Source organism: Stegostoma tigrinum, chromosome 18 (genome assembly GCF_030684315.1).
Source record: "Stegostoma tigrinum isolate sSteTig4 chromosome 18, sSteTig4.hap1, whole genome shotgun sequence".
NCBI classification, from domain to species: Eukaryota; Metazoa; Chordata; class Chondrichthyes; order Orectolobiformes; family Stegostomatidae; genus Stegostoma; species Stegostoma tigrinum.
The window spans coordinates 36,800,167-36,821,712 of NC_081371.1; the positions used below are offsets into that span (position 1 = coordinate 36,800,167).

Consider the following 21,546-nt stretch of genomic DNA (forward strand, 5'->3'; position numbering starts at 1 on the left):
CTCTACTCCATCTGCATAAGTCCGCTATCTTCCTTCCAGTACTTCACACTCACAATCACTCTCCGACTGTACCCACCATGCTCTACCACTCTCAAAAATGCATGCAACATCTCCCCCACTTTCAGTCACCCACCCCAAACTGTGATGTAACTAACCACGCACACCTCTGCAGTGCCTGCTCACTCACTCGGATATCACCTCGCCTCCACCAACTGTAATTGCTCTGCCACCCATTTTTATCTTTGGTGATACTGGCCTCTCCCCCATGCCAGGAGCAAACCAGCCCACAAAAGAGCAGGCAAAGTCAAGATGGGTGGTGACCTGTCATGCAGCTCCTTGCTCCTTTTAAGGAGGACCCTGACTCTGATCACCCAAGCAGGATCTGGACTGGTATTAGAGGTTGCCCCTGACTTATTGTAGCAGGGTCCCCCGAGCGAAGGCAATTGCCCTTTGACTGGACCGAGGCCTGTTGACAACAGTGACAAGGTTCCTGGCTTTGTGTCTCCACCATACAGTATGACAATACAGCAGTAATATGAGCCAGGAATCTCTAGCTGAGACAGCAATGCACAGAAAGGCAAGGCAATGTCATGCAGGATGCTGCAGGTACCTATGTGGGCTTAGAGTGACTGAGTGCAATGACAGTGAGAGAAGTACCCAGAAATAAAGTGTGATCCAGTTTATGTGCCGGAGTCTGTCCTTGTTTGCACCGTGTCCTTGCTGCAGCATTATAATGTTTGCTGGTGGAGCCCGAGGTGCATAATTAAGTGCAGAAGCATCCCCTAATTGGATCTGACTTGCACATGAAAGTTGATAAAGGTTGGCACATGTCAGGTGCCAATGGCTGTGGACTTGGTGTGTGTTTTGCTGGTGCCCATGGAATGAACCTCTGATGTCAGAGTCTGGTGTCATTTTTGAACAAGCAGCAAGTTGAGCCTACCAAGAAATGCTGCAGTTTCCATGTCAAGATTTCCCAATGGCTAATTTATATAGTAAGTTTGGTAAATTGCAACTTGTGGCAAGTTGATTTTTAACAAGGCATTTGGCAAGTAATAATGAGATTCACTTGGGAACTTGCCATTGCCATTTGAGAAAACGACCAAGGTGCGTCAAAATAATCTCAGTCTCAAGATGGGACTCACCAAAAATCTCATCCAGTTCTGCCATTCATTTCCCAATAGCGCATGTCTCACAGAACCTTATAGCTTCTACCACTGGATGAGTTCTATGGCCAGATGAACAAGACTGGAATTTGAAAGCAGGTGCTGGATAGACTGCTCACAATCTCAGTTAGCATTGAGGGCCCGAAAATTTTTGTTCACTTATTCGTTTAAAGAGGTGGAGCGTGAAAGTTCTCCGAGAACTGATAAATATAAAATGCCTTTCTTTCTCTGTTCCCTTTTCTGTGTTTTAATTAGAATCATGACTTTGTGGATGAACAAACATACGAAGAGAATTGTCTAGAGGGATCCACAAGAAATCGATCAAATTCGCACAGCCCTTCTCTCTCATCTCACCATGGTTTAACAGGAACATGTTGCTCAAGACGCAGCAAAAAGCCTTTCCGGCTCCCAAATTCCAACATTACTTGCAGTCACCCTGGAAGCGTACAGGAGCTCAGCACCATTCAGATCCGATGTGTACAGCAGAGTGCACTCTCCAATAGGTAATATTTTATGTCCTGTTTTTTGTAAATCAAAGCTGAACAATCCAAATTTTTAATTTAACCAGCTTTAATATAAATTATATAAACCAATGCCAAGTGAGAAGTTAACGGATACCTATTTGGTATTAAAAGTGCTGTCTACCCATTTTGCACAGAAAATGTAATTGATAGGATTTAAACTGTTCTGATCAACTAATGACAACATTTTAGTTAGAGATTCAAGCTAAAATAGCAGCAGTCAGTCATTCTTGTGATTCAGGGCTATGGTCCTCTGTTTGAAATAATCTGTGCTGTGAGAATTCACAAATCATTTGCATGACTCAATCACAGCCCTGGTGTAGGCTCCCCTCTAACCTTGTTCTGGAAAACAATTGAACACAAATACATAAGCCATGCTTGCAGGAATGGAACTACCACCTGCATTAGACTCTTTTAGTTGCTGCCTGAAGTTCTGTGATGAGACAAAAAAAATGCCTTCCCCGGTTTTCGTACCTAGTCTGATAGAACATAGAACAGTACAGCACAGAACAGGCCCTTCAGCCCACGATGTTGTGCCGACCATTGATCCTCATGTATGCACCCTCAAATTTCTGTGACCATATGCATGTCCAGCAGTCTCTTAAATGACCCCAATGACCTTGCTTCCACAACTGCTGCTGGCAACGCATTCCACACTCTCACAACTCTCTGTGTAAAGAACCCGCCTCTGCCATCCCCTCTATACTTTCCTCCAACCAGCTTAAAACTATGGCCCCTCGTGCTAGCCATTTCTGCCCTGGGAAATAGTCTCTGGCTATCAACTCTATCTATGCCTCTTATTATCTTGTATACCTCAATTAGGTCCCCTCTCCTCCTCCTTTTCTCCAATGAAAGAGTCCGAGCTCAGTCAACCTCTCTTCATAAGATAAGCCCTCCAGTCCAGGCAGCATCCTGGTAAACCTCCTCTGAACCCTCTCCAAAGCATCCACATCTTTCCTATAATAGGGCGACCAGAACTGGAAGCAGTATTCCAAGTGCGGTCTAACCAAAGTTTTATAGAGCTGCAACAAGATCTCACGACTCTTAAACTCAATCCCCCTGTTAATGAAAGCCAAAACACCATATGCTTTCTTAACAACCCTGTCCACTTGGGTGGCCATTTTAAGAGATCTATGTATCTGCACACCAAGATCCCTCTGTTCCTCCACACTGCCAAGAATCCTATCCTATCCTTAATCCTGTACTCAACTTTCAAATTCGACCTTCCAAAATGCATCACCTCGCATTTATCCAGGTTGAACTCCATCTGCCACCTCTCAGCCCATCTCTGCATCCTGTCAATGTCCCGCTGCAGCCTACAACAGCCCTCTATACTGTCAACGACACCTCCAACCTTTGTGTCATCTGCAAACCTGCTGAGCCATCCTTCAATCCCCTCATCCAAGTCATTAATAAAAATTACAAACAGTAGAGGCCCAAGGACAGAGCCCTGTGCAACACCACTCACCACTGACTTCCAGGCAGAATATTTTCCTTCTACTACCACTCACTGCCTTCTGTTGGCCAGCCAATTCTGTATCCAGACAGCTAAGTTTCCCTGTATCCCATTCCTCCTGACCTTCTGAATGAGCCTACCATGGGGAACCTTATCAAATGCCTTACTGAAGTCCATATACACCACGTCCACAGCTCGACCCTCATCAACGTTTCTAGTCACATCCTCAGAGAACTCGATAAGGTTTGTGAGGCATGACCTGCCCCTCACAAAGCCGTGTTGACTGCATTTAATCAAGCTATGCTCTTCCAGATGGTCATAAATCCTATCCCTCAGAATCCTTTCTAACACCTTGCAGACGACAGACGTGAGACTTACTGGTCCGTAATTGCCAGGGATTTCCCTATTTCCTTTCTTGAAGAGAGGAATTACATTTGCCTCTCTCCAGTCCTCAGGTACAACTCCAGTGGAGAGCGAGGATGCAAAGATCCTCGCAAGTGGCGAAGCAATTGCATTTCTCGCAAATAGGCTCTGAAAGTCGAGCAAGCCTACTCCCAGTGGCTAAAGCCAATGCTTTCAGGCATCCCTCAAACTGGGCACAGCTTCTTTGCTACAATTGAAACTTTGGCAAGAGGGCCTGTATCTTTACCTTATTTTAATATGCCCTTTTTGTGTGTCTACTGTAGATAAAGGCCTATGTCCACTTATCTGGGACGTCGCTGGAGCTTTCCTCATATTACCTAGGTGCTAGAACGAAGAATATCAGAGCCTGATAATTGCAATTGGTACAAGCTTAAGTCATGGCATCCTGTCAGTACCGACCCCAAAGGGTGCAAGCCTTCATATAAAATTTGTTCCAAATTATTTTGTGATAAGGAATGTATTGATTAATTTCTCTCTAAACCTTTGTATGGAGCCAAGAAGAAGCAGCCGCTTTGAATGTGCAGTTCTGACGAGCTTTATTGCTCTCACTCAGCTGCCCCCCTTACCCCAAAACTTACGTCAGTACTTGGATGGCAGGTGGGACAAAGTTTTTTTTCATGAGGCAAGCTGTCCGAGAAAGGGCAGTGGACACCAGTAGCTCCCCCTGAATATATGGATAAGGCCTGAAGACCAATCCCTGGCAATCAGGGGTCACTTTGTTCAGGCATGTGCTGTCTCCACAAACAGACCCAGTTCAAAATCTACCCCATCATTTCTTTTGTTGAGCTAACATCAGCTTCTTCTCCTTTTTTCATTGCCTTGAATGTATCACTTACTTCAAGTTTGAAGAGTCATTTTTATGAAAGAAAAGATTACAGTTGTGATAATTGGGAGGTTCATTTTGATTTGACATTGTTAAAATTATACATTTTAAAACCATTTTATATTGACGTAACTACTTATTTTGTGAATCATTTTAACATTAAAACAAAAAATTGGACAGTTTACTGAGCCATTATCTGATCTGTTTAAATGGCCACACTGATGCAAAATCTGACTTGGTATGAATTTGTTTTCAGTTTTTTATGAACTATTATTTAAAAATCTCATTTAATGTTGTTCTGTAATTTGGCAGTGCCTTGCAGGCTGTAACAATTAGCCTTTACTCTTTCAGCCGATCCAGCTTGAATGCAAACATAGAAGAAAGTGTCAAACTAAATTGTGAGAAATCCTATATAACAACAGCAGTAATAAGCATGCCCAGCCCGCCTGCTACAACACCCGAAGGAGATTACAGGTCTGACTCTCCAGATCAAGCAGAAACCAACATTGTAAAAGTGTCAGCACTGTAAAAATCTTATCAACTCAAATGTGAGCCTGGAAAGTCATGACCGACCACCTGTGTTATGTTCCTGCTATTGAAGAAGTAGAAAAGAGCATCACAGGCTGGGGAGCAAGAGGAGAACGTGAGTGTTTTCCCTGATAGTTTTGCATTGTGAAGTCCATGACAAAAGAGATCATCACACTGAAGATGTTTATCAGTGAAGCTTGTCATCAGAGTTATGTAACATTGAGAGTGAGATGAGCAAAAAGAGGTATCATTAAGCTTGCAAAAGCTCTGCAATGAGTACGTTGCAGTTGAGCACAATGAGACATTTCCACTTTTGCTACATTTCCTGCCTGAAGACTTGTTTTGTGAGAGAAGTACACATGAACTGGAAAGTGTGTATGAGGGAGAAACTACAAGTGAAATTTTCCTCCTCGCAGCAGCAATTATTTCAGCAAAAATAAAATAAATTTATTTAAGTTATAAGTAACTGTAAATATTGGATTGAAGACTAACATACTTTAAACAAATACCACAGAGTTGCATGTTAAGTTTTTTCCCTGGGGCATTTAATACATAACATTCATGTTTTTCAAGCAATGAGCACGTACAATATTTTGCCAAAATCAGGGTCTGTTTCCTAACAGGAGGACAACTATGTATAGATGGTCATCAGTTACCAAAAGATTGTTTAAGACCAGATGGAAAAAAAAATTGCTGTGATGTGTTCCGGTTATTAATTTATATTAGCCAATTACAATACAGTAAAACCTTGAAAATAATAACCTCCAAATTGAAATTACTGTATTGAAGCCTTCACAGCAAGACAGAGCAGAATACAATTTTTTAATCAATACTTTCTTTTTCCTGTACAAGCTTGTTCTATAATGCTTATAATGAGTGTGAACAATTTTTGGGCAAGCGCTTGAATGGGTGGACTGCAGTTGATGTGTATTACAGATTTTATCTTTTCTCATTGCAGCTGTAGCAAGCCTAAGACTGTTCCTTCTGCATGGTCTCCCACAGTTATATGGGACTTAGTAGGTGGTTATTCAGCAAGCTTTGTGCTGTCATCATTTGCAACTGTGGAAGTTGTTCTTCCTCCTATAAAATTATGTATATTTTTGAGTTAGTATCTTCAAAGGTACTGAATTACATCATTGATTTCTTTCTCAAAATAAAAATGGGGATTTTAGATGTGCCAGTATTTAAGTAATTTAGTCTTTAGTTAAGCCATTTTTCTTGAAATTACCCTGAATGGTATTATGACGTAAAGGAAGATGCTTTATTCTCAGCCACAGCTCAAAGGAAAGAGAACCACGACCCATACTCTTGCGACTGCTCAGTAGACAGAGCATGTTTCAAAGTAAACCTGTTTATCAATTCCCCTACCCCTTTCTGCCTAATAGTAAAATATCAAGTGATACGTTGCTTCAAAGAGAGGTTAGAAGGACAGAATCTTCAAGTTTGCATGATTAATATTTCTGTGGCAAGGCAGTGAACTTCCCACCATGTTATTTTTCTTTCTGTAATGCTGTTGTATTTAGACAAATATATATAGTTTACAAATGTGAACATTGTTGACGTGCTGTTAAATGGGGTAGGTTGCTTGGAAAGAAAAATTTTTTAAAAATTGCATTTTTGTTCAGCATTTTCCTAGATTGGTCTCTGGCTGAAGCACTGCAAAGTAATACAGCAATACTTCTTTAAAAATCAAATTACTATCCGATTGCAAAAATAAAATTATTTGCTGAACGCTCTTACAGTAAAGGATAACAGACATTGCATCTGGAACTTTCTCACCTACACTAAAGTATTACTTATGCAAAAGTTTCATTCCTGAACATTCTTTTATATAAATGTCCTTCAGATGTCGTAAGGGTGATTCAGAAATCTGTCATATTTACTGTCCTCCATTGTAAAATGATTGTTGCAGTGTGCAATGCTCTGTGCTGTAGTTGTAATTTGTAGTGTATGCTATGATTTCACTGTTTTGGATTTAAACAGCTTTCATAAGTTCTACTTTAGGAAAGCAGCATAATTTGTCATCTACTATGCTGGAGAACTAAACATCTAGAAATAAAATGTCTGCATGCTTCAGTTGGAAGGGACGATCTTGTAACTAGAAGTTATGCTTGAAAATCAACAGCATTCATGTTCTTCACTACAGAAAGATTAAGTCTTGTAAAACTGTCCCAAGGTAAATTGTGAGGGGCAAATAGTATAAGAATAATGTGAGATAACAATGAAGTGTTTTTGCAGACAAAATGAGCAGCTGGAAAACAGAATGTATTTAATAGAACTTAGCGATACAGAGAATGTTTCAACTGAATGTCATCACCTGTAAAATATACACAAAGTTGTGGTGTTAAAATGCAAGTATGCAGCAGAATGAGGGATCAAAAATTGTGCATTTTACATAATTTTTAAAAACAAAGGCACAATGGAGACACATGATACAGAAAATGATTCCCATGTACACAAGTGAGATTAAAATGTTTTAATTTTTGGGCATGTGTGTTTTCTGTCAACTGTGTAATACTACTAACAATATTTAATGTGTAATGCAACATATGGTCATTTGTGTGAAAGATATTCCATAGTTACATTCTGCAACAAGGAAAATCTCAATCATAAACTATCTATTTAGGCAACAGCCTGGCTATACTGATGACAGGTTTCACTAACCTCTATTCACTACTCTTCCACACCCTCTCTGCACCAAATCAGCTGCTGCTGTGCTGCAAAGCTTGTCTGATGCTCAAATCTTGGACCAGCCTCAATTTCCTCCAGTTATAAATTGTAGTTACCAAATCCATCATCTTCACTGTTTGCCATTAACTCTGTATTTTCCTCTCCAAGCCCATTCCCTTACTTGGCCAGGATCTCTGGTTGAAACAGACTTTGCAATCTTGACTGGATTTCTGACCCCATATAATCATCATAAATACCTTCTGCTTCCGCATACATTAGATCACCTGTCCCTACCTATACTTCAACCTATTTACCACTGAAACTCTTATCCAAAGTTGTTACAGTGCAGAAGGAGGCCATTCAACCTTTCATGACTACACTGACTCTCCAACAAGTATTACAACCAACAGCTTTTCATCTGCTTTATCCCCCTACTCTTGCATATTGATTTGTAAGTAGAAGCATTCAACAACCTCTTGAACGCCTCAATTAACTTTGCCTCCACTATACTCCTAGACAATGTGTTCCAGATCCAAACCACTCAGAGAGAAAGTTGTTTTCTTATGTCAAACTTACGACATTTGTAAATCACTTTAAATCTGTGCTGCCTCATTCTCAATACTTTTATGAATAGGAACAGTTTGTCCCTGTCTACTCTTTCTAGACTTCTGATGATTTTTAAAACTTCTGACAGACCCAGCCTCCTTCTCTCCAAAGCGATCAACCCAATCTCTCCAATCTACCTCATAACTGAAGTTTCATATTTCTGGATCCATTTTAGTTAATACCTTCTGCATTCATTTCAAATCTATTCACATTACCATCGCGTGACACCCAAATTCATGTCTTTGTCACTATTAGACCTCACAGTTCCAATGCTGTCTGGTTGAACTATCCAACCTGTACCTTGTATAGATACAAATCTCCACTGCCTCCACTATCTTGCACAAAGTCACTCATTGGCCCATCTTCATCCTTTAAATTGGCTCAAAGTCCTCAATGCCTCAAATTTAATGTTTACAAGAATGTTATATGAAAAGAAATCTGGCTTCTTGATGTCATATGTTGAGTTCAACAATGTAAGTAGCCCTCACCAGATCTTCCATTTATATTGCTCTTTCTGACTGCCAGAAAATACCTGAATGACCCAGATATCAATATTACAGCAGTAGTAGCTACGCCTTAAAAGTAAAAAAAAAGTCATATTTGATTCCAGATCAGTGTTGAGTTAGTCTAAACTAAGAATATTAACATGTAGTGATCTTGCTTACATTTGGCCTCAGTATACCAGGATAAGGAAAGGAAGTATCAACTGCGGATAATTCTCCTGATTGTTTCTCAAAATTCTTACTTGCAATTGATAAATGGATATCAGATTAAGCCAAAATAAAGCACAGCAGTTAAAAACTGTTCACTGTCAATTAGCCTGGTTATATTTACAGTCATTGGATTTGACATAAAAATAATGCATTTGTGAGTGATAAAGAATTCACCATTATCATTGGAGCTGTGCTTTACAAAATAACGATGCTTGAAGTGAATTGAAATTTGTTGAGAAAATGGTTTTTAAAAAGAAAAATTCCCTCAGTGATTGAGAGGTAGAAGTCTGTTGACTCAGGAGAATTTTAGTTACATAAATATAATTTATATGATACTGCTGAGTCTAGAATACAGTGTCATTAGACTCACAAAAACTCATTCTTCCAGTACAGTAACTTCCCCTCATCATGACATCCAATTATATTTTCAGTAACACCCATGCTCTTACTTTTATTGCCTTTCTTGGTACATTGTCCGAAATATGTACCAATCTATTAAGCAAAAGAGTATTTTTGTTGATACATATTCCTGACTGCTTTTTTTTAAGAAAATAATCCCTACAGTACAGAAACAGGCCCTTTGGCCCCACAAGTCCACATTGACCCTTCAAACAGCACCCCACCCACTCCCTGTAACCTTGCATTTCCCATGGTTAACCCACCTAACCTGAACACTACGGGCAATTTAGCACAACCAATCCACCTAGCCTGCACATCTTTGGACTGTGGGAGAAAACTGGAGCACCTGGCAGAAATCCACACAGACACAAGGAGAATGTGAAAACTCCATACAGAACAACCACCTGTTTGTGGGATCAATAATTCTACTGTTCTTGTATCTGATTGTTTTTTCAGTTTTCAATTACCTGGCTGCAGACAGGAAACTGAGAGTAAGGCAAAGAGTGAGGATGACAAAAAAAAAATCTGCAAAAGGATCTAGACATAAGTGACTGGACAAACATTTGCTTGATGCAATATAACGTGGGAAAATGTGAGTTAAAGCATTTTGGCAAAAAGTACAGATGATACATATTATTTAAATAGAGAACAACTACAGAAAGATGCAGCACAGAGGGATTTGAGAATCTTCATGCATAAATCAAAAAAAAACAGTATGCAAGTTCAGTGGTTATTAGGGAAATCAAGTGGAATGTTGGCCTTTATTTCAATGGGATGAATTATAAAAATAGGGTAGTATTGCTTAAACTACACAAGGCACTCATTAGTCCACCTCGGGAACACTGAACAGTTTGGTCCCCTTAAGGAAAGCCATACTGGGCATTGGAGGCAGGCCGGGGAAGGTTCACTAGGCCGATACCAGGAATGAAGGGATTGCCTGATGAGACCGAGTTGAATAGGTTGGATATACAATCTTAGGACTTTAGAAGATTAAGAAATGACCTTATTTACTTGCTTGGGGGATTTGACAGGTTAGATGTGGAAAGGATGTTTCTCGTTTTGGGAGAATATAGGACCGGAGGATGTAATCTCAGAAAAGGTGGATGCCTCCAATACAGAGGTGAGGTGTAATTGCTTCTGTCAGAGATCACTGAATCTGTAGAATGCTTTACCTCAGAGAGCTATTCAGATTGGGTCATGAAGCATACTTAAAGCTGAGGTAGATTTTTATTCCATAAGAGAATAAGGGGAAAAAGCAGAGAACCGGATTGGCAAATTATCAGATTCGCCATGATCCCACTGAATGGCAGAGCATACTTGATGAAATGAATAGCCTACTTCTGAAAAATAGAATCCCTCTAGCACAGATAAAGGCCATTCAGCCCATCTTGTCTGCGCCAACTCTCCAAAGATCATCCCACCCCTATCTCCATAAGCACACATTTACTTATGATTTTATTGATTATTTTCAAAATGGATGATGGTGGCAAATGGGATACTGCAGGGATCAGTGCTCAGGCCCCAGGTATTCACAATATATATTAACAATTTGAATGAGTGGATAAAATGTAATACTTCTAAGTTTGCTCATGATTGAAAACTGGGTGGTATTGAGAATGGCAGTAGGACATAGAGAGACTTAAGAATAATTTAGTTGAGTGTGTGGACAAATGCATGCCAATAAAGTATAATGTGTGAAATTGTTCATTTAGCTAGGAAAAACAGAATGGCAGCGTAATACCTAAAATATGATGGTCCGGAAATTGATGATGTACATCGGCCACTGAAAGCATGTAATAAGAAGTTATGAAGGCAGATGGTATGTTGGCCTCCTTGCAAGATGGTTTATATACAGCAGCAAGGAAGTCATACTGCAGTTAAACAGAGAACTTGCTGAGACCATAGTTAAAGGACTGTGTTCAGTTTTCATCTCGTTTCCATAAATGTAGTGTCAGAATGTTTCACCAGACTGTGTGGCAGGGTTGGCAAATGAGAAGACATAGTGTTGAACGGGTCTATATTCACAAGAATGAGGAAGGGATCTCATGGAAACAGAAGCAATTATGGTAGGGCTGGACAGGCTGGATGCAAAGATCTTGTTTCTCTTTACTGAGGCTCCAGAACAAGAAGTGATCATGGCCTCAGAGTGAACAGGAGAACAGTTGGAACTATGACGACAAATTTCTCCACTTAGAGGAAGGGGAACTTGCGGCATTCTCTACCACTCTGGAGATAGCTGTGGAGGTCAAGTCACTGAATATATTTAAATAATAAATCAATTGATCATAGAGTATGGGGCAAGATCAGAAGTAGCGCACAAAGATAGAAGCTCAACCGTGATCATGTTAGATGGCAGAGTAGTCTTGATTGGACAAAAGCCATACCACTGCTTCTATTTTTGATTTATCAAATTGCAAGAATGTAGAGAAAACTGAAATATAATAAGAATTTGCATTTTCTGAGTTATGCAAAAGAATTTACTATACTAAGCCAACTTATCATTTACAATTTGGATGATAAACACAAATGTTTACTTTGTTTCTGAAAGCATCTTTCAGATTTTCTCCTCAGTGGAACTGAAGCTTTGTTGTGACACCTTGTAAATTAACTTCAATAATGAGACCAACAGAATATTACTATTCAAGAACATTATCTATTGGGAGACATTTAATATTGCAATTTTTGTTAAAGAATTCGCTATTGAAGATGATTTCTAATCCCTATTATCTTCAGTTGCTTCATCAATGACCTTACTTCACAATGAAGGTCAGAAATGGAATTGTTCACTGATAATTGTTCAGTGTAAAGCTCAAATAAGCAATTCCTCACACATGAAACAATTCATACCTACATGCACCAAGACTGGATAACATTGAGGGCACATCTACAAGGCTCAAGTCAGGAAAGTGAGGGAAATACACCTCCAGATGAGTGCACCTGAGGCCACATCCAGCTTGAGATAATCCAAAAAATAGAATTTGAGTAGTTACATGTCAGTGAAGTCATGTACTCCTACTGCTGGACAGAAGCATTCTGACATTATTCAATAACTTTGAGGTCAACTAACTGGAGGAAGATTACCTCCAAATTAGGAATCCCTCCCACCTTCCAGGCTGGGCCACAAGGTTGTGATTCCCAACTTAACTTCTGATACATGTACGATTGTATTTTATCATTCCCAACTGAACCTTATTCATGTCAATTCTTAAGTTTGTCACAGCAACTCTCAGTCCTCAGCAGTTGAGCAAATCCCAGATGGATAAGCCTATTTCGCTACTGCCCTCTACCAATGATGTATCATAACAGCAGCAGAGATAAATTACAGAATCCACTGCAGCAACACATCAAGCCTTCAGCATCAGCACATCCCGAATTCAGCCCATAAAGTAAGTATAGGAATTGCATGGGAGTACCATCACTCAAGTTCTCCATCAACCTGAAATGGGTGTATGTCATAACTCCTCCATTTTTGCAAGGTCAAAGTCTTGTAACTCGAACTCTTAGCAACATCACAGAAATACTTTCACCACACAACCTACAACAGTTCAAGGAGGAGGCTCATCATGATCGCCACAGATCCACGAGCAATGAACCACTGTGAGCCTCTCATAATGACTATATTCTGAGAATGAATAATCATTTTGTTAGGAATCTGTAATCTATACTGGTTTCACTCAGATGAGCAAAATTAGGCTGAGTTCATCAAACGGAAAAAAAAATCAACAGATTAAATTTAATACTCCATAATTTAATGAAAATAGTTACGTTTCAGCTATAAAGGGAAAGTTATACACTGTGTATAGGTGTCATTCTGTGTTTTTCAGGTACTTTATGGCAATTAACAAGAGCAATGTAAATGTAAGGTCAAATGAGGGTTCATAAGCCAGAGTATTAGACTTCATTTATCCCCCAGGAGAAAAATCAGGGTAGAAAGAACACACACCTAGGGAAAACAATGTAAAAGCCATATAGAATTTCAGATAAAGAGATTTCAGTTATCATTTTGTAACAATCCTAAATATATAGATATGATAGCTTAACATTTTTCAGTGTTAGAGATAATAAGATCTTAAATGTTGAGGTTTTCAAACAATGGACTTGTATCATTTCCAACCTATATGAAATAAGAAGTTATCAATTAGAAATTCTCTCTGCTCTTTACCCAAAATTTCCAGTCATTTCTGTGGCTCTCCCCAAATGTCAGAAATTATATTACATAGCTAGCAAAGTTTTGCTTTATGACTGTTTAAAATCTTGCAGCTCACTAAATGCCACCAGTATCCCAATTTATTAACCTTACAGATGACTAGAAGGCTACGTAGATCTTAAATCTACATCAGGCTAAGCCTTAGTAAGTTCTTGATGACAGTACAAATCAGCCTTGTGCCATCTTTATCATTCAGCGACATTGCATGGTGTTTAATAATTGTGACAAGTCACTTACATATGCTCCACCTGACCCAATACTTTAAAGTAGAAAATGTGCTATTGCTTATGAAAACTTCATAAACCTTATTTTGCTGAACCTGCTAAATGGCTCAATTAATTATACATACTAAAGAGGCTTCAGTGTAACTATATTCAAACTTATATAAATTCAAAGCGTATTCCCTTTAACTCTGATTCAAAGGCATAGCTGTTCCACCTTGAGAAGAATTCAAACCTAATGTTTGGGGCATAATAATTGAATAATTATTAGTATGCAACAATGATTAATTCATACCATACAAAATGCACGCAGGATGCTGCAAAGCCTCTGGCAAGCACATCAGTTCTGAAAAAGTTTGCTGCATTATTAATTTACTGAAACAAAAGTGAAATCAATGTCGACCAGCTGCTGTTAAGTTCCCAAGGGCTAAAAAAAATGAAGACCCAAATTGGCAGAGGAAATGTAAGTCACTTATGACAGAAAATTTAATGAGTGGAATTCACTTTCACTTTCAGTCAGCAAAGTCATTAAGGGCAGAGGTATTCAAGTGGTTCAGGGGTATGTAAATGAACAATGTAACGCTAAAGACCTGGGTGCAATTAAAATGCAATTTATTTTGTCAGACCCATATGTTCCAGAGTTTACTCTTCAATGTTGTGGTGATTTTTATTTGGAATAAAAATTTAACAAGATAAATAACATCTTTATATTGCCGGTCCAGGTTGAAATATTGATCTACTGTTTGACATTCAGAGATGGGAGGAGTCATCAATGCACATCAGCTGACAATTAAGTCACACCACGCTGTAATAAGGTATAACGGCTGTGGATGGAAAGTCATAATACCCTGAACAAATATTAAGAATTTAATTAATAATGGGAAGCATGGTGTTTTTGTTAATTCATCTCAATGGGTTATCAAATAGGGATGTTGGCTTGAAACAATGACCGAAAATCTCCTGCAGCAGTGTGACAAACACAGCCTAGTGTTAGTTAAAGTTGCGTTTGCCCATTTATTGTTAACAATATTTTAAGCTGTAAATTGTTGGAGCATTGCCAGGTGAAACAGGCTTTACAAGGCAAGCAACATGGATTTCCTTAACTAACCAGATTGTAATGTTGCGATATTAGCATCATAAGAATTGAGATTTCAACATCAAACCGGACATGGGAAGAGAAACACAGGGAACTGAGGATTGGACTGAGAGAGAAGAAATAGTCAAGAACACCTGCAACATTAAGGAACAAGTCTCTATACTTACAGGAGATAATCGGAACTGCAGATGCTGGAGAATCCAAGACAACAAAATGTGAGGCTGGATGAACGCAGCAGGCCAAGCAGCATCTCAGGAGCACAAAAGCTGACGTTTCGGGCCTAGACCCTTCTCTGATGAAGGGTCTAGGCCCAAAACGTCAGCTTTTGTGCTCCTGAGATGCTGCTTGGCCTGCTGTGTTCATCCAGCCTCACATTTTGTTGTCTATACTTACAGGAGTTAATTTTCTGTTTCAGACAGCTAGATTAGGAATAATTAACCGTGTCACATTGTTATGTGGCGACTTCAAAATGAACCTTTGGAAGAAAAAACATTTTTGATAGCCTTTTGGATCCTGCAATTAATAACATACCTATCTTCAGCTGATACGTGGGGCTAAATAATACTAAGCACTATAGCCTGTCCTCCTGTTGATGCAGCTAATCAATGGTCTCTAATTGTATATTTGGTCCATCTCAAAAGGCTTCTCTTTATCTTCTCCCCTACATCATTGAAACTCTTATTCAGGCCATAATCACTTGAATGCTTGATTTCTAGTATGCTTTCTTTGCTGGTTTACCTGATACGAACCTATACAAACTCCAACTCATCAAAAACACAGTAACCTGTATCCAATTGTACTCTGAGATAACCTTCTTCAATGGGCCAAGGATTGGCAGAGGGAGCTTCATTCAGATAAACGTGAGATGCTGCATTTTGGTAAGGCAAGTCAGGGCAGGACTTATACACATAATGTTAGAACTCTGGTGGGTATTGCCAAATAAAGGGACTTAGGGTTGCAGTATCATAGTTCCTTGAAAGCGGAGTCACGGGTAGACAGGGTGGTGAAGGTGGAGTTTGGCATGCTTGCCTTCATTATTCAGTGCATTGAATATAAGGTTGGGACTTCATGTTGCAGCTGTACAAGACATTGGTTAGGCCACTTTTAGAATACTATGTTCAATTCTGGTCTCCCTGCTATAGGAAAAATGTTGTTAAACTTGACAGTGTTCAGAAAAGATTTAAGCATGTTGCCAGGATTAGAGGTTTGAGTTACAAGGAGAGGCTGAAAATGCTGGGGCTTTTTCACCCTGGAATATTGGAGGCTGAGGGGTGATCTTATAGAGGTTTATAAAATCATGAGGGGCATGGATAGGGTGAATAGCCAAAGTCTTTTTCCCAGGGAAGGGGAGTCCAAAGTACAGGACATAGGTTTAAGATGAAAGGGGAAAGATTTAAAAGGGACCTGAGGGGCAACATTTTCATACAGAGGGTGGTGCATGTATAAAACAAGGGCTAGAGGAAGTGGTGGAGGTGAGTACAATTAGAACATTTAAAAAGCATCTGGATGGGTGCGTGAATAGGAAGGGTTTAGAGAGGGATATGGGCCAAATGTTGGCAAATGAGACTAAATCAGTTTAAGACATCTGGTCAGCATGGACAAGTTGGACCAAAGGGTCCGTTTCCATGTTGTACAATTCTGTCACTCTATAACTCTTAAGGTTGACCCTGTACTGGCCAGGTTTCAAAGATTCCCAGCTACCCCACTGAAATGAGTTTAAATTCATAAGTGCCATCTTCACATTCTTTCATTCATTATAGCTATACTTACAATCTTTTGCAGTTACTTATTGCAGTTTGTACATTTCTTTCTTTTGACTCTTCTTTCCCTCCCTAATTGTTGATCCTATCAGAAATACAATATATTTTCCTGATAAAAATCCTGCAATTATAAAAATTCAGCCCATGTATTATCCTCCAGATCCTGAAGTAGCGATATTAGATTTGAACATCTGGGCAATATTCAGGCTTGAGTTGACAAGGAACGACTAACTTTCATGCCACACAAATTCTGAGTAACAACCATCTTCAGAGACAGAGACAACCTAAAAACCACCCCTTGACATTCAGTGGCGTTACCATCACCTGAACTCCCCACTATCAACATTCGGGAGGGTACCACTGACTAGAAATCTAACCGGACTTGCCATATATGTACACTGTCAGGTTTTAAGCTCGGAATACTGCAATGAGTAACGCACCTCCTGACTCCCCAAGCTTGTCCACTGTCTACAAGGCACAAATCAGGAGTGTGACGAATACTCCCCACTTGCCTGGATAGGTGCAGCTCCATCAACACAAGAAAGTTTGACACCATCCAGGTCAAAGCAGCCCACTTGATTGGCACCACATCCACAAGCATCCACTCCCTCCACTACTGACACTCAGTGATAGCGGTGTGTACAGCCCACAAGATGTGCTGTAGTACTCACTAAAGATTCTTCCATAACACCTTCAAACCACACAACCACATCCAACTAGAAGGTCAAGGGCAGCAGATACATGGGAACACCAAAGCCCGTAATATCCCCTTCACACCACTCACCGTCCTGACTTGGAACTATTTTACCATTCCTCCACTGTCACTGCGTCAAGATTCTGGAATTCCCTCCCTAAGGGCATAGTAGGTCTACCTACAGCACAGACTGCAGTGGTTGAAGGCGGCAGCTCACTACCACCTTCTCAATCGTACCTAGGGATGGACAATAACTGCTGGCTAGCCAGCGACGCCATGTCCCATAAGAGGATAAAAACAAAAATTTTGTGCAGAATGCTGTGTAATTTTAGGGAAAAAAAATCCTGAAGCCTTTCAAAGTGCTATCTTTTTTGCTCTATTCCTGCTACCTCTTAGGACCAACGAAAAATTAGATATAATATGTCATTATTCCTATGAAGTAAGGATAACCAATGATATGAGGTTCACAAAGAATATTTATGCCTTGTCTTATGCAGTTGAAATCTGCCATCTCAATTTATATCTTTTGGGATTTAAACCTTGAGTTAGGACTTCATGAAATCAAAATTGGTTTATTTTCAAAATAGTGTTAAGAGTAAAAGTAGCTGTCAATATGTTAATTTGTGGACCTTCCTATAACCGCTCTGTCCTTCTCAGCATTTTGTTCCAATAGCAAACAATTTGCTTGTGGCATAAAGTGGTAGCTACATGAAAGCTTCACAACGTGACCTGCTAAAATTTCATAAAGTTGTAGAATCATACAACATAGAAATAGACCATTTGGTCCAACCAGTCCACACTAATCCTAAACCCAGACTAAACTGGTCCCACCTGTCTGCACTTGGCTCATATCCCTCCAAACATTTCTCATTCACAGAATTAGCCAAATGTCTTTTAAACCTTGCAACTGTACCCACATCCACCACTTCCTCCTAAAGTTCACCACACATGAACCACTAAAATAAACTTGCCCATAATGTCTTTTTTAAATCTTTATCCTCTCACCTTAAAAATATGACCCCTAGTCTTGAAATTCCCCACCCTCAGGACAAGACACCTGCCATTCACTTTATCTATACCCCTCATTATCTTATGAAACTCTAAGGTCACCTCTCAACTTCTACTCTCTAATGAAAGAAGTCCCAGCCTATCCAGTCTCTCCTTACATACTCAAACCCTCCATTCCCAGCAACATCCTGGTAAATCTCTTCTGAATTCTCTCCAGCTTAATAATATCCTTCCTACAACAGGGAGACCAGAACTAGACACAGTACTCCTGAAGAGGCCCCAACAACATTCTGCACAAACTCAACAGAACATCCCAACTCCCATACGCAAAGGCACTCGCCAAAAGCTACTAAATTTTCCAATGAATATGCATTTGCTCAGACTTAACTTCAACCACCAGGATAATGGCCAGAAATCAATATTTTAGTACTCAATGTCAGAGTACATGGTTGTTCCAACATATTGCAACACTGTATAACTATGAAGGAACATTGTTGTAAAACTTATTTCAGAAGTTAAAAAAATCATTAAATTCAAAGGTTTTTTTCAATGTACCCTTGAAATATTAAATGTAGAAAATCTAAGTAGTGCTGCCGTTTGATGCAACAGTTTGCGTTACTTAAAAATTATTGAAACATACAACACATAAATAACACAGCATAATCACAAATGTGACTTTTGTAATCATAAAGTAAATAGGTTCTGCATACAATCGTTTTAAAACAAAGATGTAAATTTCTGATATGGTATCATAAAAATTAGAAGTGAGCTAAATTCAGAGACTAATATTCAATGATGTGATTTCTTGTACCCACCAATAAATGACACAATAGTACATTAATCAGTTACACTAATATTTAGTTAAGACAGAACATAAACAAATTTGAATTGATTAATATATTTCAGGAAAATTTTCAAAGCACAGCAATCGAGCTCTCCTGAAAGAAAAACAACTGGTGAACTCAGAACTCCTGGTCCATTACAATAATTTCAGTATTCTAGAACCCTGTCAAAATGCTTGTAAAATATATTTAATTAATGAACTTTTACATTGATCAGAGCATCACTGATAGATGATGTTCAGTATTCCTACTGCTCTTTGGTGTTAAAATGGGTAAACATCAATGCCTGGAAAGTAATTGATTTTGTTGTCCTGGAATGAAGGTCAGAAGCAAAGACATAAGAAGATCTCAAATGAATGGATGTCACCCTGATGCACTTGGTGCAGTATGATCTGCCTGAATAGCACACAAAACAACACTTTTCACTGTATATTGGTACATGAGACAACACTGAATCAATCAATTGAATGTCAAGTAAAGATGGTCAAAAGGGAGACTGATACTCAAGAGAGTACATGTCTTCTGTAGCAGCAATCAAAAATATCTTAATCAAAGTAAATCCTTTTCCAATTACCTTTGCTGAAAAGTTTCTTTCTCAGCCTCTTAAACATTTGTTTGGTCTGATGCGGTAATACAGAATTCAGAAGTCCTTTCAAAATTCTATAGTGATATCTGTGCAATGGTAAAAGAAATTTTCATGCTATCTTTCCAGCATCCAGCTGATGTGGTCAATACCAGCTACAATTCCTCTATTTCAAAGTGTGTACAAAACTTGTGTGCTGCACGTGTCTGTCTCAGCTCATTGTTCTTTGGCACATGTTTTGTTAGTTCTATTGAATGACAGGCAAAATGCTGGACACTCAGATTTTTTGGGCCCATCCTTTGGCCAGTTCTTGGTTCCTTTTTGTCATAGTATAAGGCCCAGAGCAATGTAATAGTCAGTATCATGGCCAGTAACTGCGTCACTCCAATGGAAATCCCAAGAAACTTCAACACTTGTAATTGCTTTGTGCCACGTAGGAAGTTGTATATTTTCTGTCCACAGCCCTGTTTCAAAAAAAAAAGGATGTTATATTAAATAACCCTTTTAAAAAAAAAACCCTCTTTTAAGTATAGGTTTCTTTCTCTGCTGAAACACACTCTGAAGTTCCACTCTGTGTTCTGCATCAACATCAAAAGTGCAGTAAAGTATGAGTTTGCACTCATTGGAAACAGCCTCATTTTCAATTTACATTTTGGTATGCAAGGTGCTAATTACTGCTTGTAAATATTCTGCACTAAGGATCTGAATTAGCTGGCAAAATAACAGAGTTTAAGACATTGTTAGTGTGTAAGTTATCTAATAATTTATGGCAAGCATGAGAACCTTAATTTGCAAAGCACTAAAGCAACTGGATAAGTTGCAGCATTCCACAAGTTCAAGTTGCAAGAGTAGAATCTCACTCTGAGCTTCCCACATGTTTCAAGAAATTGCAGTACTCAAATTAAAAATCACATTAAAAATTAAATTCACTGCAGAAAGGCTGGTGTATAACAGTAATACGACCCTTGTGACAACAAAATTTTATGTTGCTGAAATCTTAACACCCTGAGAGGAAAAGAAAAATTGAATCTGCAAGGTCTCATTTGGGTAGGTTGTAAATAGTTCTTAAGACTTTTAAAGATCAAATGTATAATTTAATATTTTTCTTACTTCTGCATCTATTCTCTATCTTAACCTGTCACTTTTTCTATATCCTTTTCTGCACCTGATTTGAGCCAAATTCACTTTACTGTTTTCTTTGCTGTTCCTCTATTTTTCGAGATGTGCTATTATCAGCTCGTATTTCCAGCAACTTGCAGAGCAAAAGGAAATGAACTGAAGTACATAGAGGGGATGGAGTTAACTAATGGAAATCTGCATAATATCCCAATCCAGGCACTCAGCTCCTGGTATCATTACAGCCTTGGTCCAAAAACTGGACGAAACAGCTTAATTCCAGAGGCGAGATGAAAGTTACTGTCCTTCACAAAATATCATTTGACCAACTATTGTATGAAGTAGCCTTTAGTAATATTGAAGTCAATGGGAATCATAGGAAAAACCCTGCACTGGATGGAGTCAGACCAGCACAGAGGAAGGTCATTGTGGTTGTTCACCGTAGAAGTTCCTCAGGGTAATAGCCTGGACCCAACCATTTTCAGTTGCTTCATCAAAGACCTTCCTCCAGCATGAAGTCACATGTGGGGGTATTCACTGATGATTATACAATGTTCAGCACAATTTGTCACTCCTCACATATTGAAGTCAATGTCGATATACATTAGAGTCTGGGCAACATTCAGGCTTGAGCTGATAAGTGGCAAGTAACATTTGTGCCATCTAAGTGCCAGACAATGAATAGCTCAAACAAGACAGAATTGAATATTTCCCCCT

General features: G+C 39.1%; 2 protein-coding genes across 8 annotated transcripts in view; one reads left to right on the forward strand and one right to left on the reverse strand.

Annotated features, from left to right (window-relative positions):
• The window catches only part of kcnd2 (potassium voltage-gated channel, Shal-related subfamily, member 2), a 456,602-nt gene extending 449,206 nt beyond the window's left edge, over positions 1 to 7,396 (forward strand). For both annotated transcript variants that reach the window (XM_048549400.2, XM_048549403.2), the window contains 2 exons: positions 1,419 to 1,666; positions 4,738 to 7,396. In XM_048549400.2, coding sequence (XP_048405357.1) covers positions 1,419 to 1,666; positions 4,738 to 4,915 — 426 coding nt within the window. In that variant the 3' untranslated portion in view covers positions 4,916 to 7,396. The remainder of the gene's footprint in view (positions 1 to 1,418; positions 1,667 to 4,737) is intronic.
• Positions 7,397 to 15,196: 7,800 nt separating this feature from the next.
• tspan12 (tetraspanin 12) overlaps positions 15,197 to 21,546 on the reverse strand; it is a 54,596-nt gene continuing 48,246 nt past the window's right edge. For all 6 annotated transcript variants that reach the window (XM_048549332.2, XM_048549330.2, XM_048549334.2 and 3 more), the window contains one exon: positions 15,197 to 20,177. In XM_048549332.2, the coding sequence (XP_048405289.1) occupies positions 19,869 to 20,177 (309 nt within the window). In that variant the 3' untranslated portion in view covers positions 15,197 to 19,868. The remainder of the gene's footprint in view (positions 20,178 to 21,546) is intronic.